A 24,076-nucleotide genomic window follows, 5' to 3' on the forward strand; every position below is an offset into this window, starting at 1 on the left:
TTTAGGTAAATTTTTTTTACATTATTTTCACTATTTGGACCAGTTGGTACTGATTTTGTATGAGAGCGATATATTGATATTTTTTATTGTTAGAAAAGCAGGTGGCTTGTTGAGATATTCAGGGACAGAAATGATATTTGCAAGTATAAAATGTTAAATTGTGCTACAAAAACTTACCTATGTTAATTGCCCTTTTTTATCTATAGGTAATAGTTACATAATTACAACAGTGATAATTATGAGTTTTAAAGGCAACTGCATTTAACTGGGTATCAAAACTAAGAATAAAACCCCCCAATCACTCACAATTCATTGCCTTTCAGCATAAAATCTGAAATTTCTAAATGGTTTAAAAGAAATTAAATTAATCACCGACTTTAAATGTACTTTGTACTCATTTATTTACACTTTAGGCATAGGGGATAAAGAAAACCTATTCCATTATTTCTTTATCTTGAAGTTCCAATTATAAGGCCTTCATTTGATTAATCTAAGAATATTTTTAAAACTAATATTAAGATGTGAATAGCTGTCCCACCCAGACAGAAGCGGGATAAGTATAGCTTTGTAAAACAGTACTCTAGTATTTTCTCTCTTGGGGTTTTCTGTCTCTATCCTTTTTTGCCTTTCATTTTTGTCTAGATGTGGGATTTCATCAGTTTAAGGATCTCCTGTTGTGGTACCTCCCTCCCTAATTCAGATGGGTAGCTAGTCATTAATTTACAGTCTTAGAGATTAAGTGACTTATTCATGGTTACATAACCAGAGTGCGTCAGAAACAGGATTTGAAGTACGGTTTCCTTGACTCAAAGGCCAGTTCTCTAACCTCTTTACCACAATGACTTTCTACTTTTAAGTTTTTAAAGCTGTAAAAAGGCTTTCAATATAAGCAAATGAAAATAAACTTGTCTCTCTATCACCATCATATTCTTAAGATGCAAGTAGGGTTTTTTGGATTATTTTTTGTTTTGTTTTGTTTAAAGGAAACTAAGGATTGGCACAATTTAAATGGACATCTGAAAGGAAGGTACTTATGACTCATTTTCCTGGTATAGATGTGCTTGCAGTAAGCCTCTGGAAACTGATTTAAATAGCAGCCCCTTGGTTTAATATAGTAGAAAGGATATTACTTGGTGAGACCGACTTTGCATAACCCAAGACAAGAAGGTTGGCCAAGAAATCTGGAATAATTCTTTTTTTGGGAAGGCTGCCATGACATTCTGTGTTCCCACAGAGTAGACAGGTGTGCAGGTGTTAAGGCTTCTTCCAAAAAAAGACACCCACATAAGGACAGAATGTGCCTATCAAGACACAAGAACTAAGGTGACTGCTAAGATTTGCACCTTTACTGACAGAAACTAGATGTTCTAACATTAACATACTGAAAACATTACCATCCATTTTGCATTTAGTCAAAATATAATTGTTAATAATGGAGACATTGAAGAGATGAAGATAAAGAGGATATGGACTAATAATAAATAAGTACTCATAATACTAATAAATAGTATTGAAATACCAGAATAACAGGTTCCATTAAAGAATTTAGATATTACTTTCTGAAATTTTCCTTATGAACATTTTAAATGGTCTAAAATATGATAATAATTGCACTTAAACCATCCTTTAAGTTATGTATTCACATGTATTATCTCCCTTGATCCTCATGAAAAAATGAGGACAAGCTTACTGTGAACTATTATATCCTGTGGTTATTATTATATTCATTTTTAAAGATGAGGAAATTTAAGTGAGGAATGAAATGATTTACTAATAGTTACAAAACTGCTGATAGAGGTAGGATTTGAACCCAGGTCTCTTAACTACAATTATTTCAAGCATATCATGCTACCTTAAAACCTATAACAATTTGCTTATGATTTATATTCATGATGTGTAGAAGTATACAAAATTTTAAGACACAGGTAAGGTCTCGACTTAAACATTTGTAACTTTTTCTTTGCTTTTTTCCTGAAATGGAAATATAATGCAATATCCTATGTAAACTATTTGCTTCTCTTTATTGGTAACCATTTCAGTTCCTGTGGGCTTAATTATCATCTCCATTCAGATGACTATCAAATGTACACATCCAGCCCTAGCCTCTTTTTTGAGCACTTGTCTCATATCATCAGCTGCCTTGTGGACATCTAAGGCTGATCTGTAGTCTACATAGTACATAATGGTGGACTTGCAGTCTGTAAGACTTTGAATTCAAATGCTTTCTGAGACATTAACTTTGTGGAGATAACAATAGCACCTACATCACAGGGCTGTTGTGAGGAACTCTTGAGATAACATTTGTAAAGTGCTTTATGAACCTTAAAATCTTTTATAAATATGAGCTATTCTTTTATTGTTGTTTCTGTTATTATTTCCAATAAGCTTTTATTATATTCTTTCCTCTTTATCTTTCAGAGTCCTCAGCTTCCATCAGATTCAGATTAAGTTCCTTAAGGGAAAAAAAACAATTTTCACCTTGTATTTGTATTCCTAATGCCAAGACAATTAATAAATGCTTGTTGAATTTCCCCTATGAACTTTTATGATTATCATTTATAATTCACTGATTTATCTAAATCATTTTAAAGCTGTGCTTATATTTTTAGTTTTTACTGGGAATAATGGTGCCCCTATTCTTATTACTACTTATGTAGAAAAATTGGGGCAACTAGGGGGCTCCTTGGAGAGAGTGCTAGACTTGAAGGAGGACTCAGTTTCTTGAGTTCAAATCTGGCCTCAGATTCTTACTAGCTATATAACCCTGAACAACTCACTCAACAGTTTTTGCCTTAGTTTCTTTATCTGTAAAATTAGCTGAAGAAGACAACGACAAACTCCTCCAGTATCTTTGCCAAGAGAACACCAAATGGGGTCATGAGGGGACATGATTGAAACAACAGCAACAATAATAATATAAAGCAATTAATTCTTTTTCTTTTATCCGTTCACTTTGCTTCTTCAGAGTTTTGAGAGGAATGAATACTCTACTTTTGTTATATAAATATTGTTTAATTAAGGAGTTCAAGGTTTTAGTGACTATTTACATTTTTCTAGGCTTCAACTTTCTAAACAGAAAATTTCTCATAGAGCAATCTTTTTCTCCCTTTAGTTGTGTTAGTTCATCTTTTCTTGACTTCTTTCCAGTAATGCACTTTTGGCAGAAATGGTGTCCATAACTCTGCACAGTATTACCAATAAAAAGGTAAAAGGTTCAACATCTAGGTAGGCCTCATGATGTTTTTTTTAAATTTTTTTTATTTTCATACCTTTCTCAAAGAGTTCTCTCTCTCTCTCTCTCTCTCTCTCTCTCTCTCTCTCTCTCTCTCTCTCTCCCTCCCTCCCTCCCTCCCTCTGTCTTCCTTTTTCCCCCTCCCCTCTTCTTTTCCTCTCATTTTTTCCCTCCTCTTTCTCCCTTTTTCATATATCTCTCTCTCTCTGACTCTTTTTCACGCATGTCTTGTACCTTTAGCTCACTACCCTATATATTTCTACTTGTGCCATCAAAATGCATTGCCATGAAAACCAAATATCATAGAATTAAAGTAAGATGGATGTGAGGGAAAGATCAATAATATTTCTTACTGGACTTAAAAATACAGGTTTAGAAATAAAATCTTGAAACATTTTATTAAGGAAAATTCTACATATAAAGTAGATTTTAATGATATCATGGCAAAAGATAGCAAATTAATCACGTATTTTTGTGTCCAGAAAAATACATAGCCAGTAAATAATGTATATAAACATGTATTTATGTACAAATAATCAAATAGCCTAAATATTAAGTTATATATTTAATAATAGTTATAATTAGAAGGTGAAATGTAAATATCCTCAGAACATAATCTTAGAAACTTCTGAGGTACCAAGAAAAAGATGGACCAATGTTTGGCAGAAACATCAAGCTACTATTGAGAAATTTAAGAATTTCATGAATGAAGCTAATTAGGGATAACAAAATTTTGAGAACTCTCAGCCCTACCTTATGCCAAAAATATAGTGAAATAAAAATAAGTATGTAGTTAGAGAGATAAAGGAACATGCTACTAATACAATAAGAATTTTGATCATGAAAATAATATCTAAAATGTCATCTTTCTTTCATGACTAGGCTAGATACTTCTAACTCAGAATAATTCAACAAGGACTTCTTATGTTCAAGGAATATCTTATATATGTTTTGTATGCAAAGATATAATACATTTTCAACTTAGTGATTGGCTTATTACTGGGACATCTGAAAACAATAAGACATGTTATTTTGATTGTTAGTGTATTCAAGGCTAAATTGACTTATAGGTATCATTCCAGGGAACATGAGTTCTGCTAAAACCTTGTGGAAATTCTAAGCATATAATAACATTGCTTGGGCCCTGAAGAAGTGATAAATTTCCTGGATGTGTTCTGCCACATAATGGCTCGGAATCAAAAGAATTTGGCATTTCAGTATGACAGCAAATCCTGGATTATCTGTAGATCTTTCCTCTGCCACAGAATAGTAGGAGTAAATAGGGGTCTTGGTGGGTTAGGATACTGTGTTAAAGAAGGGACAGATTCTGTTATTTGTGACTTTGGTGTGGTCTTTTCTATAACAGACAGAGGAGAGCCAGTGGGAGGAATAGGCAAATTTAACTAGGCAACCTTGCACCTGGGCTTAGGCTGTCTTTCCTGTTGTGTATGTGTTTCTTTTCTTGAGAAAGGAAAGCTCTCGCCTTGGACATGTCCAGGCTTTCAGGCCACCTTTTAGCTTCAAAAGGTACTTAGGTCCAGGGCCTAATGAGAGGAGAAGCTGTTTGCAAGTTAACAGAACAAATGGTTTTGAAACAAAGATGATAGGAGACTTGGGTCTGGAATGGACTTGTAGAGATGAAATAAAATTATAAAATACTCAATCAGCAATCCTACAATCTTGTTCTGACTCCCAAAGGCATAACAGGAAATAAGTTACTGAATCCTGTTTTAAGTATGTTTGTTGTCAAAGGCAAGTTCAAGTATGTTCTGTGTTTAGTGGTCCTTATATTGAGTACTGTTAAAGGGCTGAAACTCTGAATAAGTGCACTGGAATCAGACAACCCAGCACTTAAGGCTAACTACCTATTGGACAATACTCTATTAGCATGTTTGGAATTTCTCTTCTCACAATTAATGCTAGCTCACTGCTTGGGATTGGGAGAATCTTAGGAGGGATTGGGTATAGAGTGAGACAAGCCAGAGTCACTTTGGAGGAGGACGAGGAGAAGGGAAGTTGGTGGAGAGCTTGTGGCAGTTTTGTCAATTCCCTTAACTTCTCCTCCTAAAGACTAAGGACTTTTGTTTATCTTAACTCTGGCTGATTCTGAGGTCTCCAGGGAGCTAATACGGACTTCACAGAGTACCTGTGTTTAGTAGTACTTTGTACTAAGGATTTTTCTACTGTTCTATTTTTTGGGGGAGGAGGGAAGCAACAGATGTGAGCCAGAAGTAAAATCATCCCTATGCTATTGGTGTGGAGTATCAAATTGGATACAGAGTATGACAAAAGGAAGACTTCTCTCATTAGAGGCACAATTTCCTAGGCCTAAACCAAGTCTATGCTTGGGTACAGAACAGAGAGTCAGAACAGTATCTTAGATCCTATGGACCTAAGGAAACAGTCTCTCAATAAAGCTGAAGCAAAATAATAGATAACAGATATAATAAAACTGAAATGTGGGGTTACTGCTTTCTGAAAAAATTCAGAAATGAACAGTGTATCTCTAATCCTAAGCCTATCTCTATATATAGATATAGATATAGATAGATAGGTAGATATAGATATAGATATTGATAGATAGCTATGTCTACAGACACAGACAGATAGATTACTAATATGATAAGCAAAAGAGTGAGATGCAGAAGACAATTGTCATTTTTAAACTAAATAATATGAGTAATTGAATAGTGACTTTGATCCTTACATGCCTATGGGCTTTACATATAATAAAATGAATGACTTCAATATTTAGTAGTGTTGACTATGAACGAGAAAATATTTTCTCCATTTGCCATAATGTGGTAAACTACATCATGCTTTCTTATAGATGTTTATTATTTCTTTTACTTTTAACTAATAGGTTCCCCCCCTCATATTGAACCTTAATGACTTTCTGAGGAAAAGTCATGTTATGTTTGCAATGTGCAGGAGCTGAAATTACAAGGATGACTGTCATCACCATCTCAAAGCAGGTAATGGGCATTACTATGGTATGGGGCACTAAGTGGGACCATCAAAATTATAAATTTTTGTTTTTAAAGGGATCATAATCTAAAAGGGAGTCCAAAATACCTGGAAAATAAATAAAAATCTTTTTCCTCACAATAGATTGGGAATTAATGAAAAGCTATTAGGAGCCACAGAGGCCAGTGGCTAGGACAGTGAAAAGCTTGAGGGAAAAGGTGACACTTTGACCTAAGCTTTCAAGCTTCTTGTAGGATGTAGACAAATGGTGAGGATATATGGAGGTATTCTAGGCAGACTTAATTATGTGAACAAAAACAGAAAGGTAGAATGCATGTAGAATATCAGGGGACAGTTAGTTGTCTAGAGTGTAAAGTTCATGAATTTCTTTCTCTTCCATGACAGAGATGAAGGGCTGTGGGCAAGGACTCTTAATTAATCCTTGGCTTAATTAGTTTTGTCTTGCCTGCAAGACAAGTATCAGGGAGAATTTTTCACACACATGCGCGCACGCACACACACACACACACACACACACACACACACACACACTCGCCCGCTCTCTCTCTCTCTCGTATATATATATATATATATATGCGTGTATATACACATATTTATGCAAATATATATGTTATATATAGACATACATCAAAACTACACCTCACAGATACATTTTCTCATACATATATCATTAATTATATTGGTACATATAGATAGACAAAAAAAATTATAAAAACCTTACATAAGCTTTCCTAACAAATCATAAAGAAATAGTTCTATAAGAGTCTATACACAATTCTAGTCAATAGTGTTACATGTTTGACTACATTTAAGCTTCCATGTTCCCTTTATATGTGTTTGACTGCCTTTCTGGATATCTGCATCTCTCTATATATATGTATTGATCAATGCATTTCTTTTTGTATTTCCTTGTGTTATTTTTGCTTCTATCTATCTATCTCTGTCTCTTCTCTTCTTTGTTCTGCTTCCATGATACTTTTTTTTGTCTCTGTCCTTCCATTTCTTTTTTCATGCTCCCTTACCATTATAGCTATTCTTCTTCTTGCTCCCTGCTTCCTTTCCTTCTCTTTCTGTATTCTTTAAGAATAAGAGTTAATTATAACATACTATAGATTCATATGTTTGAAAGATTATTTACTATGCTTATTGAGAAAGTTTTGCTTCTTGTTATTAATTTAAAACATATTAATAGTATATTCACATTGCTTTCCAGAAAATTATTTTTCAGAAAAAAATCTTAATGAAATTAATTTATTCTTATAGATAAAGTATATTTTTGAAAAAATACTTTTTTGAAGAAACTTTCAGTAGGAAAAAGACTTTCTAATTTCTGACTTTTAATTTTCTCTTTGGGACTTATTTTTTCTATTTCTTTTTCTTCTTAAAAAACAAAAAAAGTTTTTGGTTTTTCATGTTTCAAAACTTACTAATATTGTTATTCATTTTATTTGCTGTGAAATAAATTTTGTTATGTCAATATATTGCTAACATCTTCTATTCACAGGACCAATAAAATGTGCTAAATCAAGTTTTCTTCATTTTGGTTTTAGGTGGTAAATTATAATAATCATCAGGCCTTAACAAGACACTTTTGTTTGAAAGAATATCCCTTTAGGGCTTCATGTCTAGGATGTCAGGTAAAATGTTTAATCATAAAATGAAGGCGGTTTTCTTTAAAAGCAAATAATAATTGTTTTTCAAAACTTTATGCAGTATTTTGTTTTTTACTTTTCCACCACCAAACATGGTCTAATAAAAACTTATAGCATGAGAAGTATTCATTAATAATGTTTTTATTATATATATATATATATGTACATATACATATATATATAAAACTTTAAAATGGGTTATATTTTTATTTTTCTTATCATGATTAATGTTAAGAATCAACTAACCTGAGATGCAAATAAATCCAGAAGAGAAAAAAGCCTCATTGTATGAAGACAAGCTATCTGTCTGGGCGTAAACGGCATATGTTGACATGTGTGAACAGGCACATTCCACATAGTCTGAAGTGACATCAACCACTTTGCAAAACTGACTATCAGACAACCAGCTAGAACAGAAACAACAATGAAAATTACCATTCTTGTTTTATTAGAACACTTATGGCATTGTGAAGGATTGAAAAGTAAAAGCATTTGTTGAACTTAAGTGCTCTTTAGTCAATCCTGAAGTAAAACCTATGCTTAAGCAGAATTGCTGAGAACCAGTTGTATGAAACAAGGACACAATTAATGTGGAAAAGTAGGCTGTAAAACTAACTAAACTCAAAGGAGCACTGTGTATTTAGAGAATTTCATTATAGAAAACACTTCTTGAAATATAAATTAAATACAATTAAAATCAAAGTACAATTAAATTTAATAGTAGTAATAAAAAATCAGCTTTACCTGTGTAAAAAGAAAAAAAACTCTACAGAGCAATTATAGTTGTAGAAGATTGTACTAATCACTCCTTCACTTGGAGAGAAATAGAAAAAAAGCTATATCTCATATATTTAGAAAGAAAGGAAAGAGAGGAAAGAAAGAGAGAAAGAGAGAAAAAGAAAGAAAGAAAGAAAGAAAGAAAGAAAGAAAGAAAGAAAGAAAGAAAGAAAGAAAGAAAGAAAGAAAGAAAGAAAGAAGAGAGGAAGAGAGGAAGAGAGGAAGAAAGAAAGAAGAAAGAAGAGAGGAAGAGAGGAAGAAAGAAAGAGGAAGAAAGAAAGGAAAAAGGAAAGAAAGAAAAAGAAAGCAAGAAAGCAAGCAAGAGAAAAGAGAGTAAGGGAAGGGAGAGGGAGAAGGAAGGGAGAGGGAGAGGGAAGCAAGAAGGGAGGGAGAGGGAAGGGAGAGGGAAGGGAAAATTGGCCATATTATTTAAAGACTGTGACTTCAAGCACCTTCCTATTCAACACTACAATATTTTCTACCTATTCATGCTCATCCATCATAGGGTTAATCAGAAATGAGTAACAAAATTATATTCAAATCTAGCTCAAGAAATATCGGTTCCCCTTGACCAAGACTTCTTAAATTTTTCCCCCCACTAATGACCCCTTTTTGCCTGAGAAATTTTTATGTGACCCTATCTCAAATCTGAGGCAAAGTGTTTCTAGAAGCCTTTGTGCATATTCAGTGAAAAGTGAGCATGGTGTATGTTCAGAATCAAGGTTGCAGTGAAATAATGTTATGCAACACGAGCAAGTGCTGCCAGAAACAACCCGGATTCATTTTGTCTTTGATTTGGAATTAATTTTGGGTTGTTGCATTCAGAAACCATTTACTGTTGCCAGAACATTCTCAACCCTTACTTTCAATTATAAAACAGCATGTGGGATCGCAACCCACAGTTTAAGAAGCTTTGCCCTAGAAAACAAAAACTACAATCATGCAAACTACCTTGCAGCAGCCTGATTCCAAAGGAGGCACAAGGATTTCTGAGGAACAATCCTGTGTTCTGCAGCATATATCCGATAAAGGATCTCATTATTGTCTGTCAGTGGATATGAACTCTGTCCCTTCACACTCAAAGATAAAACCTATAATATTAAAATAAAATTTAATACATTTTAAAAATAATTATGGTAAAACCACTCAAGTTTTCCCACCAATATTATCATCAAAATTCGCGCCCCCCACACTTAGTCCAGATCATTTCTTCATTCTTACTGTTTTTCCCTATTCAACTATTATTAGGCCACTTATGGATAAAATGCTCCTAAATTCTTCTTACTTATTTCTATATGACTCTATTTTGCTTCATATTAACACTGAGATGAACTACTACTAACCATTCCATTTGTTTGGTTTTTACTTTCTGGCTTCACTGTTTCTTTTGGCATCAAATACTTGGGATTTTCTTGAAATTGAGTCACTTTCTTTTATCATCACTTATTAGAATTTCACTTTTCAAAAGCTCAAGCAAATAATCTTAGCTGTATTTTAATTATAAAATGTCACATATTATCTACAGAAAGAAGGTGTTCTTAATGAGGGGATCATGATGTTTAGTATGTCCATAAGGTCCAGAGATTTAAGGAAAGACATCTCAGTGGTGAAAGATGAGTCAGCTGAGGTTACTGAGGTTAACAGAGGAACAAACATGGATTCCACGAGAACAAAAAGTCACTTTGAAATGAAAAACTACCTTATTGTTCAGAGCCAGAACATTGTTACTGGTTATAAACCACTGTTGGCTGCTATACTCCGTAAATTGTACTAATGTGCATTTCTTTTCACCAGCCATAAAACTTGCATCTGGGACATCCAGTAATCGTTCAGGAACTTGTATATAATCCCCCTCCTTTCCTTCAAACTTGTGTCCGTTGATTTGCTGTGGATACCAGTAAAAGGCCAATATTGACAAATATGGACATTTGTCAAGGATGGTTTTGCTCCTGTTAAAATAGAAAAGAAAGATTTCTATTGAAATAGCATACAAATAGAAATATTCACAATCACATTTCTTTAAATATGCTGTCTTTTGTACATTAAGGTGACATTAATGACCTAGCATCAACATGACATATATTTTGACCTACTTTTTGGTTAGTGATAGGTTTGCATGAAGCCTTCTATATATATATATATATATAGGCTCTCTTTGTAATCCATGACATTAATTTTTGAGTTTCCTATGACTTAAGAAAGGATATATGACTATGAAAATAAGAGTTCCCATAATGATATCCATCTGACCTGATGTCATGTTGTTCCTCCTATCAAAAACTTTCAGGGGCCTAAAATAAAAATATTACTGCCAAAATAAAATAAATCCTCCTAAGCTAGGCATTAAATCCCTTTATAAAACAGTTTTAATTTATGTATACAGCATTAATTTACCTTGAAATATGTGATGCCTATGTCTTCCTTTCTATTTTATTAATATCAATTAATATTGTAAAACACATGTTTATATGTAACTGTACATACATTTGTTTGTATTTGTCTTTAAAATAGATAATATTAATACTAAGTTATCATAAGCAAAATGCTGAATATTTTTGTAAATTTTTCAATTTTTTCATTAAACTGATATAAAACTATTCCCTTAAAGATATTATAATTTTAATATGTTTTGTAGCATTTAGTATATCTCTGAATTTCAATGAAATAGCACAACTGTACTTTCATGTGATGGTAAGCAGATGTATACTAAACTTTATAGAGTTAAATTAAACCTTCCTTAAAAAGTACTTCTCATTAAGTAGAATGCCCTCGCTTTCAAATAATCACTAATTCATGAGAATGGAAGGGAAAGTAAAAATACCAATATTATGTTTGCACAATGCTGTGAAACAATCATTTTACTGGAAAAAGAAACTGAAATTTCAAAAAGTTATTGTCTAAGCATGATTTGAACTATGATTAAGCTAAAGTATGATTTGCTTGAGGGATGATTAAATTAAAAACATGATATTTTGCATATTGAAATAGTTCAAAAATGGAAAATGTTTTTTCAAATATAGATCATAGTTATCAACTTTTCACCTGTATCATCAAAATAATAAATTGAATATAAATGGCTTTATGCCCTTTGAAATATTTTAGTCATTATGCTCAAGGTTTCACCATTTTAAATAAATATTCTTTCTTAATCAGTGTCCCAAAAGTCTTAATGAAACTTTAAGCTATTAGCCAATAGCTTAAAGTATTAAGACTTCAAACTGCAATAAAACTTCTAAAAAACACTCTATTAGTTAAGATTGACAGTCAGTTAGCTTTGTAAAGTCAAAGTTTTACTTAAACTTTACTTAGATCATAAAATTCATAAGATTATGGATTTAGGGCTGGAAGGGACCGGAAAGGTTTAGAGTACCCCCCCCCCCCTTTTTATAGATGAGGTAACTGAAACCCAGAAAGGTGAAGTGACTTGTCTAGGACCACACTCTCAAGACTCTTCTTACCTTACCCCATCATCCTAAAATAGGATGAAAATCAGGCCCCAAGGAGAGAAATAGTAAATAATGCATGCTTTTTATTTAACAATCACTTCTGCCATATGACCTTTGGTGACTCATTCTTGCTTTTTCTGAAGTAAATGAGCCAGAGAACAGGACCAATATCTATCAAACAGGCACCAAGTACCTACTGTGTGTTCAAAATTATACCAGCTTCACTGAGGGAGTAGAAAAGAAGAAGTGGTTCCTGCCCTCAAGAGCAAAACAAAGAATGGACAACTAAGAAGTACATATGAATAAGTAGAATAAAAGTACATTTTACTAAAGATTTATAAGAGGGAAAATTTTTCATTTCATGTCAGAATTTTATAGATTTTCCATGTAAAATGAAAAAAAATGCTTTATATAACTAATTATTGTGATAATGTCAAAAACTTTTAACTAATTTATTCATTAATTTTGGGAACAGATAGGTACATAAAAAGGAAATTGATGAGTTTGGTAATTTTTTAATAATATGGACGAAAAGTCTCAAATCAAGACTCTCAATGATGATGATAATGATGATGATGATAGAGAGTAAAGGAATAAGCAGAGTAGGGTAATGGGGTAGATTATAAAGTCTCTCACTCAATTCATTTAAAACATAATATTAACATGAATAATGTCAAAAGTTCTATCCTACCTATGTACTTTATTATTTTTCCATTCTATGTCATAATGCTATCCCTATGTCCATCTTATAAATAAATCCCATTGGATTAAAAAGGGTATTTAATCAACAGAAATTCATTACATTTATTGAATAAGGAGAATATCAACTTGAAACACATGGGAACACTGGATTTGGAAGTTCAGTTCAAAACCTGGCTCTACTAGGTATGGTTTTGGTTTTTCATGTGGCATTTATCCTTTCTGCATCTAATTTTCCTTGGGGAGGATGAACTATGAGGTCCCTTCAACTCTAAGATTTCAACTAAGAACAGAAACTTTGGAGAATTTTTTTTTGTATAAAATGAGTTCTAAGCAAAATCTTGAAGAAAGCTATGGACATGGATTAATAGGTAAGAAAGGGAAATTCTCCAGCCAATACAATTACGATGAGTAAGACGTCGGATAGATAGGAAAACAGTAGAGAGTTACAATGATAATACTAGCCTTATTGGGTGCAAAATAAGCATGGAAATAAAAGAATTACCTAAGTGCTTTACATGGAAGATACAGTTTACAAATTTGTGAAAAAACTTCAATGTTCAGATTAATACTTCATCTGATAAATTAGGGGATGGTTTGATATAAAAACATATAGAAATGCATTCTGTAATCTTTTATTTTCCTTTAAAGAAATAGCTACTTAGCTCAACCTTCAATTGATTTTTCTCCCCAAAATAATTCGACAGGACATACTGTAAAGACTTACAAAAATGAAAGAGAGCTTTTCAAAAATATTAAAGTGAAACTAATAAAAAATAGAAGACTAATTGAGATACCTTTTTAATACAAAAAAAGGAAGGCAAGAAAGAAACAGAGTATGTTGAACTTATATACTTTAAAATAAAATTAAGTAGTAAACAACAGAGGTCCGTAATATCACACACAGTTCTCTTTTTCTGTTCTGTGTATTTGGAAAGGATTATTTTATTTGATGTTTGTTAGGCTACACAAGAAGACTACTTTCTTTTTTCTACTATATAAGTACAGCAAAATTATGTTTTGTTTCTAATAATAATAATAATAAAGCCCTCTGTGGTTTACAAAGTACATGTTTAATATATTAATCCTTTAAAGTTTGTGGCTGAATTAAGTCAGCTCAGAATTCTAAGAGAAATATTTAAGAGTTGGTTGGAATTCAGTATGATTCAAGGTCCTGACAAGGCTATTGTTGTTGGGAAAAGATATAGACATTAGTATTGTTGTATGATTTGAGAATTTGATTGCTAATTATAAGGCAAGGTGGAAGGTCAATCTCAGAAGGGATCCATACTTTTACCCAGAAAGATAACAACAAAAGAAACGTGAAACAACTAATTTCACAACTGCTTCTGTGAAATTTGAAAATGGAAGTAATGGATATTCTAGTTGCTATTAAGAAATAAATCTAGCTGAGCAGAATAGATTGAAAGCAGAAAATCAGAGAAGTAATTCAGTGAATCCAATAATTTGATTAAGAACTTATGCACCATGAGGTATTAGTCAAGCAAGCCATGGATCAATTCAGCTTAACAAAAGAAGCATCTAACATATAATGACTCAGGAACTTTTTTGTGTGTAGTTCCAGAATTATGAATTAATGACTTGCCCATAATCACATGACCAAGTAAATATCTAAAGGCAGGTTTTGAACTCAGGTAATTAAGCCATTATACACTATGCTACTTAGACAACTAAGTGAACCTAAAGTTTCACATTCAAGCAGTCCATCACTTTATGAAAAAGGTTGTCTGCCAAATTTTTTAATTTAGCTATTAACATTTCTCTTGACATGTTCCTCTTGTAAGATCCCTACTGTGAACTTAAATGTTTTTTTCAAAATTGAGCTGAATCAGCTCTACAACATAGCTTGAGCATGGTTAGAACATATGCATTTCATTTTTGACTTCAACAATAGTTCTATTGGGAAAATCAAATCAGTAGTATAAAGCAGCATTACTGATAACTGCTAAATTTTGGAATTGAGTTATTTTCATCTATTTTCTAGTCAGCATTTCACTTTTAGCTATTGTATGGTCTAATGGTAGTTAACGGAAAGATTTTATTTTTTAAAGAAACTTTGAGGTATTGAGAAATGCAAGAGTAGTAATTTGTATTATCTATGTTATAAACATATGCATATAGACATACATCACTTATTACAGTATTAAAATACTATAAAATAGAAATAAGAAAGATTTAAGTAATGCTATCATATATTTTTATTCAGTGGCAAAAGATAGTCACTTTTCACCAGGAGATCCGCAGGTAACATCAGTCAAAAGAGAAAAGGCAAACTTCTCAGTCACTTCTGCAAAATGGCTGAAGCCCCTAGTGTCCTTACGGCGTGGGTTAATTAGAGTACAAAGGATGTCATAAAAAAGATTTCTGCTTCTAACACTGAAAACTTGTTTTTTTCCTTCAAATGTTATCTGGGAAAGAAAGAAATAGAACATCACATTAGATTCCAAAGTTATATTATTATTTTTTTAAATCTTTATTAAAAAACAGAATAGAAAAAAAGACAGAAATAGAAAATAAAACAAAAGAGAACATTATCATGTACCAAACAGAACACTAGGGAGGTTTCAGAATATATAACAATAAATTTCTAGTTCAAGAACATATATAATAGGAAAAGAAATTACATTCAGGAGTGTCCATCTTTTCTTTGCTTCCTTGTAGGTTGTTCTTTTTATAAAAAATTACTTTATTCTTTTTTCCCCTTTCATCCCCCTGATTTCCCCCAAACAGGTTATAGTTAAGTACAGATATATTTAATAGGTATATAGATATACACATGTATACACACACAAATAAATTCACACCCATCCACAGACCCACATATATAAAGATATCTATATTCACTCCTGCTCCTTGTTGTAGTGTTTGTGTATAATTCTTTCCTATCCCTGCTATTTTCTGCTTTACTTCTGCTCCTTAACTTGCCTTATTATTACTTAACTTCCTCTCACCCATGGATTCCTTCCTTGTCTTCTTCCTCCAATTTTTGTTTCTCCCTCTACCCATTCCTTCTCCCTTATTACTTCATAGATTTTGGAGGGTGCTATGCCCTTCATGGTATATATGTAATATTGCCTATTTCACTCATTCACGATGTGTGTATGTTTTCAAAACTATGAGCCTTCCCCACCCCAATATCTCTATTCTTCTTCTGCACCTCATTTGTATAACATAATTACTATTTTTAATCTTTTTCTGGGTAGTTTTGCTTCTTTTAAAACTTTGTCCCAACCTTTCTTTTGAGATACCAATTGCTAGTGTTGATCTTAAATATATAGTATACAGTCAAATATATGGTAAAAAACAAACAAACAATATGTTCATGTTAAGTTTCTTGAAATTAATCTTGGATATTCACTTTTATATGTTAAATTTTCTAATGAGTTTATATTTAGTTGAAAGAAAGTCCTGAAAATCTGCAAGTCTGTCGAATGTCCATTTTTTTTCCATTCAATATTTTGGATAATTTTGCTGGATATGTTATGTGTAGTTTCAGGCCTAGATCTCTTGATTGCTGGTATATAATATACATACAACTGTAGTCTTTTATTGTAGGCTGCTAATAAACCCTGTACAATTCTAATTTTAGTTCTAGCATATTTGAATTATTTTTTTCTTATTTCTTGCATAAGACATTTCTATTTCTGTTTGATCTGGGGGTTTCAAAATTTGGCAATAATATTCCTATGTGTTTTCCACAAAGGATCTTTTTGAGGTAGTGGTCAATGGATTTTTTTCTATTTCTACTTTACCGTCATCTTCTCTCACTCTAGGACAATTTTCTTGAATTATTTCTTGCATTATTGTGTCAAGATTATTTTTTTTGGTCACAGATTTCAGTCCAAATATTCTTCTATTTTCTCTTCTTGATCTCTTCTCCAGATCTGTTGTTTTCTTATAAGATGTTTCACATTCTGTTCTATTTTCTTCATCTTTTACATTTTATTTTTTTTAATTTTTTGATCTCTTAATAGCTTCACTGGCTTTCCCTTATCCAATTCTAATTTTCAAAGAGTTATTTTCATCTTTAAGACTCTGTATCTTCTTTTCTAGTTGGTTAATTTTTTCATAATCTTAGTTTTCTTGGATGTTTTTATTTGATTTGATTTTTAAATTTTTCCTCAGTAAAGTTTTTTAAAGTATTTTTTGAGTTCTTCTATAAATTCTTTTGGGACACATAACCATTTAACATTATACCTTCAGGTAGAAGAGACTTTTTTATTCCACTGTTGTCCTCTGAAGATGAACCTCAGTTTTTCCTATTCCCAAAGTAAGTTTCTATGGTTGGTTCTTCTTTGTCGGTTCATTTTTTTTTTAAATGAGCAACATTAATGTAAGCACCTCCAATTGTGGAGGGAAGGGGATGGCACCTCTAGCTTCATTTCAGCTTTTTTCCTCTGTCCTAGAACCTCAAATCAAACTTTCCCTCTTTTAGCAAGTGCCCACAATCAGCTGCATCCCTGCCCCACTGCTTCTGCACTCACTGGGTGCTGGTTCCTTCTAGTCCAGTATTATATCTCTGCAGCACAACCAAGCATGGAGTTCCTAATCACTCGAGGTTCCATCAGTCTTCTGAGACTTCTACAAGTAGTTCAGAACTTGAAAGTCTCTGTGGTTCCTGCAGAGACTCCAGCCACAACCAACTCACCCCAGGAATCCCCACTTGCTATTTCTCTGGGGTTATCCTGGAAGTATTTGCACTTCACAGAGGTTAATCCCTGGCCCAGGGTTTTCTTCAGATCTTTTTGGGTTGTCTCCAGGGGACTCCTGGTTCTGCCCCAAGTCTTCTAGATTTTTCACCAGCCTTTGTTCACACTGAGATGCAAATTTGTTCTGTTTGTGAGGAAAATCTAGAGAATTTGAGATTTACTGACCTACTTCCCCACTTTCCCAGACTTTTCCCCTCAAGGTATATTCTTTATATTCATTAAAACATATAATACATTTTTGGAGAGACATACTGTTAGGGTAGAAGAGGAGCTGACTCAAGAACCAGGAAGTCCTAGGTTCAAATTCTTCCTCTGATACAGCCAAGTTTTTAACCCTTCAGTGAACCCAGCAATTGGAGAATTGTAAAGCAGATTCTGATATATATTGGTATAAGGAATTTCCTCACTGGGTTTCCCTATGCCCACAAAATCAAAGACTCAGCCTAAAAATAATGTTTTTAGCAGTCATATTTAGCATTCCTAGCAATATTTAGCATTATAATAAGATGAAGAATTTTCATTTTTTAAATTATTCATAAATTATATCTAAGAAAGTGACTAAAATATCTATGTCCTTTCAACCAAAAATCCCATTGCTAGGTATATATCCCAGGAGGGTAATGAAGAAAAAGAAAGTGTCTTAATTGTAACAAAATATTTATAGCCACACTTTTGCATTCAAGAATGAACTAGAAATAAGGTATAATGGATGTTTGACAATTGGAAAATTAAAAGAAACTGTGCTGCATTGATACAATTCAACATTACAATATTGTTTGCTTTAAGAAAGGATAAATATAATGCTATAAATCCTATTTGAACTGATACAAAATGAAGGCAGCTTTAAAAATATTCACAACTAAAATTTAAAAATGGAACCAAAAAATCACCCCAAAATGGAACTGAATGCTGTAGAATTGTAATTTTAGAACCTGAATCCAAAGATGAAATATGAAAATGAACTTCCTTCCCTTCCTTGCAAAGACAGAAGATTATGGATGTGTAGAAGTGCATATAATATTGGATTTGCTTGATGTGTTGATAAGTTTTGCTGAATTATTTTTATGTCTCTTGTATTCTTTGTCATAAGGTACTACTCTTTAAGAGTAGGAAGGAAAAGTATATATTGAGAAAATTAGGAGATATAAAAACTTATAAAATATTGTTACCTATGATAAATGAATTTATGAAAACGTGTCATAATTGTTTCTCGTCTCAATTGTATATAATTTTATGAAAAAGGGTCAGAATAAGTGATTAACACTCATGAAGGTATTAGAACAGAGATAGACTAGAATTTTAATTTGATCAATATGGGAACTCCTGATAAGCACTTTCTCTGAAATTTAAGTCTTAGAGTATTAAAGGATTAAGTAACTTGTCCAGAATAACACAAGCAACATATGTCAAAGAATAAACTTGAATACAAGTTTTCTTGAATCCAAGGAAATCTCTCTTTTATTTTCCAATACCTCTGCCATGAGGTAATTCTGTTTGTTTGTTTTTTAATGTTTTAAAGATCTTTTTTGCCCTTCCATACTTTTTTCAATTATTTAACATTATTATTTAAAGTTTGGGGTTCCAAATTCTATCTGTTCCCTCCTTCTCTCCCTTCCCTGAGATGGCAATCATGTAAAACATTTCCAAATGTGCCGTTTATCTTGAGAAAAATACTTCAATTTATATTCAAACAATATCAGTTCTTTCTCTGGAGACAGATAATATGCTTCATCATTACTCTTTTGGGATTATGCTTGAGAATAGTTAAATTATTCACAGTTCTTCCTTGAATAGTATTGCTATTACTATGTATACTGTTCTCATGGTACTGTTCACCCCACTTTGTATCAGTTCATGTAAATCTTTCCAGGTTTTTTTGAAATCATGTTGCTTGTCATTTCATATAATACAATAATATTCCATTACAATCATAAACCAGATTGTTTAATCATTGCCCAATTGATAGGCATCCCTTTGATTTCCAATTCTTAGACACAACACAAAAGAGCTGCTATATTTTTATACAAATAGGTCTTTTCCCTTTTTATAGATATCTTTGAGATATAATCTTAGCAATGGGACTGCTAGATCAAAGGGCATGCCCAGCTTCAGTGCTCTTTGGACACAGAGCCAAATTGCTCTCCAGAGTGGTTAGTTGATCAGTTCACAACCATGAGGTGCTTCTAATGAAGGTGGTATTAATTAAAAAATAATTTCATTTTGTGCATTAGGCAAAACATAATAAAACTTCAAATTGTGAAATGGATGCTTTAAAATAAATCAAGTTTCTCACTGGATATACCTGAGTACAATAAAGTAAGGAAGGAAAATAAGTAAGGAAAGTAATTAAGGAAAAGTAAGTAAGGAGATTGTATTTCACATATAGTAAATATTTTAACAGGTTAAAAAACTGACCCTCACTTGTTTAACTCAGTATCCTAGTCAACGATTCTTACATTTTCATTCCCAAATTTCCTAAATTATTTTGCTCATTTCTGTCGTTTGTTTCAATCCTATTCTACTTAATATTACTTTTGTAGATCCCTTATTACCCCCAGTAGAATACATGCTTAAAGGAAAGAATTATAGCATTTTAAAATCTTTGGCTTCTCTACCACAATTGACTAGCACATCATAAGTCCTTATTAAATATTTGTTTCAGCCAAAAGAAGAAAAGTCTCAATGGATGATGTCAATAAAGTCAGTAAAAATATAAGGAATCCTCAATCCCCCACATAATACAACTCCCTTTCTCCTGCCCATAATAAGACACTTTTATCCAACCATAATGACTTTAATTCCCCCATGAAATGTCCAATGGACAAATGATAATGTTGGATTCAAGCTTGGGAGAGAAACTGGTATGTGTATTGTATATAGGCATGTGTGTGTGTGTGTGTGTATATATATATATATATATGTGTGTGTGTGTATATATATATATATATATATATATATATACACATGTACCATCTCTACTTAAAAGACATATAACTATGGACATAAGGACATATATATATGTATATGTATATGTATATGTATATATATATCATCTGAACATGAGGGTTGAATATATAATCCTGTTATATATGGACATATATCACCATATTTAAGTGTTCAGTTTGTTTCACTAGGAGGTAACTATGGTACAATAGACCAAAAAAATATATCTTCAGAAGTCAAATGGTCTGTTGTGTTCAAGTCCTAACTTAGATACATATTGCCAAGCAGCTCTCAAAACTATAATTTGAATAAAAGTATATTTTATTCTGAGCTATATCATTGGGTACAGTTTCTTCTCTAAGAATTGTTCCTTGTTCACATAGATATTACAGATTTGGTTTAAATAAATCTGTGCTATCTTTATTCATATGTACATATATGCAATATGTATAACTATACACTTGCACATGTACCTATGTATACATATATATACAAACACACATATAATTTTGCTATGATGTATACACAGACATAGTAAGAGAAGAATATAAAATCCAGAGATGTAGCAATAGGTAAATTTATATTTGATAATAAACTGCCAAAAATAGACATCCAGAGCTGACCAACTAATTTTTGACAGATTCAGCAAACTTTTTCCCAAAAAAGCTCATATTCTCAAATTTTAACATACTGCCATGCGTTAAGAATTAGAAAATTTCCACAATTTCAATAAGCAAAAAGAAATTACCAAAACCTAGATACATTTTTTGAATCAGTGATTTTGAAATGTTTAGATTTTTCTGAAATTTTGAAGCCAGTAGTAATACCACATCAGATAAATTATTATCTAGATTTTCCTAGGCAAATTTATATAATATGCTTACTTAAATCTGCATTTAGATCGGCCCCCAAAAATGACCTTACATGTTTCTATCTTTTCTATCTACATATACAATTCAGTGTAATAAATATTATTGAAGGCTGCTATCTGACTAGCACTGTACTAGTTGCCAGTGAATATAAAAAGCAGCTACATATGAAACCATTTGACATGAACAATGATGGAACAATACAAGCCATTTTGCAACAGGTTGTCATATTTGGAAAATTCACTTGATGTTCTATCAATGCATCATCTTAAGTCTTATAGTTTTGCTGTAATTGATTTTAAGTAGATTATTTTAAAAGGTTTTTTTCTAGGTTTTGTTTTTCTCCATCAGTTGGAATAATAAAGTATGTGAACTTGTCAAAAATATGAATAGTTAATAACTGTATTTAACAAATAATTGGGACCTCAAAGTCTAGGGTGACTGAAATAGGGAAAAGGTGTTTAAGAAATATTAGTCCCTGGAATGCTTCACATATGTTTTAATACTATAAAAATACTTGATAACAGAACTGACCTCATTTGAAATAGTTACACATTTTCTATGAAGTTCAACATACTTCAGCTGACACAAAGTAACAATGATTTTTCTTTTTAAATGCAATCATATTTTCCTATTCTAGCTTTTTAGAATGCTTTCCTCTAATATTTCTGGGTTTTCATTTCATGTAAATTGTTAATATATAATGGAGAAAATTACATTGGCTGATAAGTGTTAGGAAGAAACAAAAGTTAATTAGATTTTCCCATCTTAGGCATCTCTGATAATTAAGTTTTGCAATTCATGTCTTTGAAATTTGGATGTCTTAATATATTTGTAATTGTTTACTTCCTGTTTCCTTTTACCCAGTGAATCCATCAACAGCAACCAAGAAATGTCTATACAATTTCTTCATGTAAACAAGTTTCAAATGTCTGTCAGTAATAATACATGGCTCTCATATAACTTTCTAAAATAGAAAATATGATAGAGTGTATTATATTTTTTAAATTAAATGCTTAAAACCAATTTAGAATTGTTTTTCTTTACAGTACCTAATTATACTTTTCTTTCCTTTCCTATACCCTGTTTTACATTTATCATAATCACAAGAAGTCTTATCTTTAGCAAATTAGAACATTTCCTTTAGAAAATTCTTATCTCCCTAACTCCCTCCTCCTAATCTGGCACAAATCATTTCTGCTGGTATTTTAGAGCTATTTGACAAGGATTGACCTTTGTAGGGTACTTCATGCGTTTTTTCCACCTATCTCTCTTCTACAGAGAGTTTAAAAAGTTTACCTTTTGCCTACTATAATTTCTCAATTAGGAAAATAATAGCATGCAGACAGGAAATTATAATTATAAAGCAATGTTATAATATGTAGTCAAACAAAGCAAACAAAGCTATTTGCTCATGTATTTCTATAAAACCCAGAAGTTGTTCACATGATTTCCTTCAGATTTTCTGGCTAATCATCGCTAGTTCTGTGTATTCTCCTAGGAGAAAAAGACTCAGGCTTACCCAGGGGATGAAACTTGTTAAGAAAGAACTGAGAAATTTGTTAGACATTTAGACAATAGCAAGGGTCCCTAAGTAATTTATAATTTATCTTTCATATCTAAAAAGCTAGTTACAGAACTTTTGCTCTTCATTCTCTTACTTGTTTTTCTTGAGTTATGTGAATATTAGAAAACTCCAGAGTGACTTCTTGGGTTCTAAACATATACTAATGTTTTTTGTACCCATTTGGTACAAAATACGTCTTCTAATAGAATGAAAATATAAGGTGTCAAGAATGTAAAATGAAAATGTGTAACTAAAAGAATATTAAATACAGAAAAAGTTGCCTTGTCAAAATGATTTGCTCTAAGAACAATGTGATAATAGAGATTATGCAGTAATTATATTTCTCAGACTATATAATGATAATATTAGTGTATTATGATCCAGTGTCAGAAAGATAAAGCTGGAAGAAGTCTCAAAGTATGTCTAATCCAATCCCTCCATTTCACAGATGTTACAGGAAAATGGAGCCGACAAGAGACAATAAATTTACAGGCAGATGTAACAAATTTCTATCCCTTATGTATGTAAATTAATAAAATGATCATTTTTTGCCCTAGACTTTGCTTAATTCTAGATTGTTTTGCATGCTATATCCCCAAGATTTTTGTCTTAGATAACTAAGAAACAAAACACAATCAAGTAATAGAGAATTATATTATTTTGACAAGAGCCCATGTAGGCCTTTATAGGACCTTATTCTTACAGACTCATTTTTCACCAAGATTTGGAAATGCCTTTATCTAAGGTTTGTATTATTTAACTAAATTCAAACAGCCACACTCCTCTCTTCTTCCCCCCACTTAACCCAGCCTCTATACTGATTATCTGATAACAGATTATTCCCTGGTCTGCATCCACAGCTCATACTTCTGGTCTTTTCTACTACAGCTAAACTTCTTATAACTTACTTTGGATATTAGTCAAGTTTAATGATAGCAAATGTCCAATAGAATTGTTAAGTTCTTGATGTCCCTTATCTTTAATTATCAGAAGTATCTTGTACTAAAAAAAAAAATAGAGCTGCTTCAAGACCACAAGAATGCTTATAAGAATCTTAAATATCTCTAAGGTCCTCCATTTTTGCTAGTACTCTCATTACCCAACAAACACATTGAAAGAAAAGAGACAAAGAGCTGATAGTGTTATTTTTCTCTTATTATTACATTTCATTTC

At 32.0% G+C, this 24,076-nt stretch overlaps 1 protein-coding gene across 2 annotated transcripts in view; it reads right to left on the reverse strand.

Moving 5' to 3' along the window:
- The window catches only part of ADGRV1 (adhesion G protein-coupled receptor V1), a 710,827-nt gene that overhangs the window by 395,160 nt on the left and 291,591 nt on the right, over positions 1–24,076 (reverse strand). For both annotated transcript variants that reach the window (XM_074282108.1, XM_074282109.1), the window contains 4 exons: positions 15,039–15,223; positions 10,349–10,598; positions 9,601–9,740; positions 8,119–8,279 (listed from right to left, as the gene is read on the reverse strand). In XM_074282108.1, coding sequence (XP_074138209.1) covers positions 8,119–8,279; positions 9,601–9,740; positions 10,349–10,598; positions 15,039–15,223 — 736 coding nt within the window. The remainder of the gene's footprint in view (positions 1–8,118; positions 8,280–9,600; positions 9,741–10,348; positions 10,599–15,038; positions 15,224–24,076) is intronic.

Source organism: Sminthopsis crassicaudata, chromosome 1 (assembly GCF_048593235.1).
Source record: "Sminthopsis crassicaudata isolate SCR6 chromosome 1, ASM4859323v1, whole genome shotgun sequence".
In the NCBI taxonomy this organism is placed as follows: Eukaryota; Metazoa; Chordata; class Mammalia; order Dasyuromorphia; family Dasyuridae; genus Sminthopsis; species Sminthopsis crassicaudata.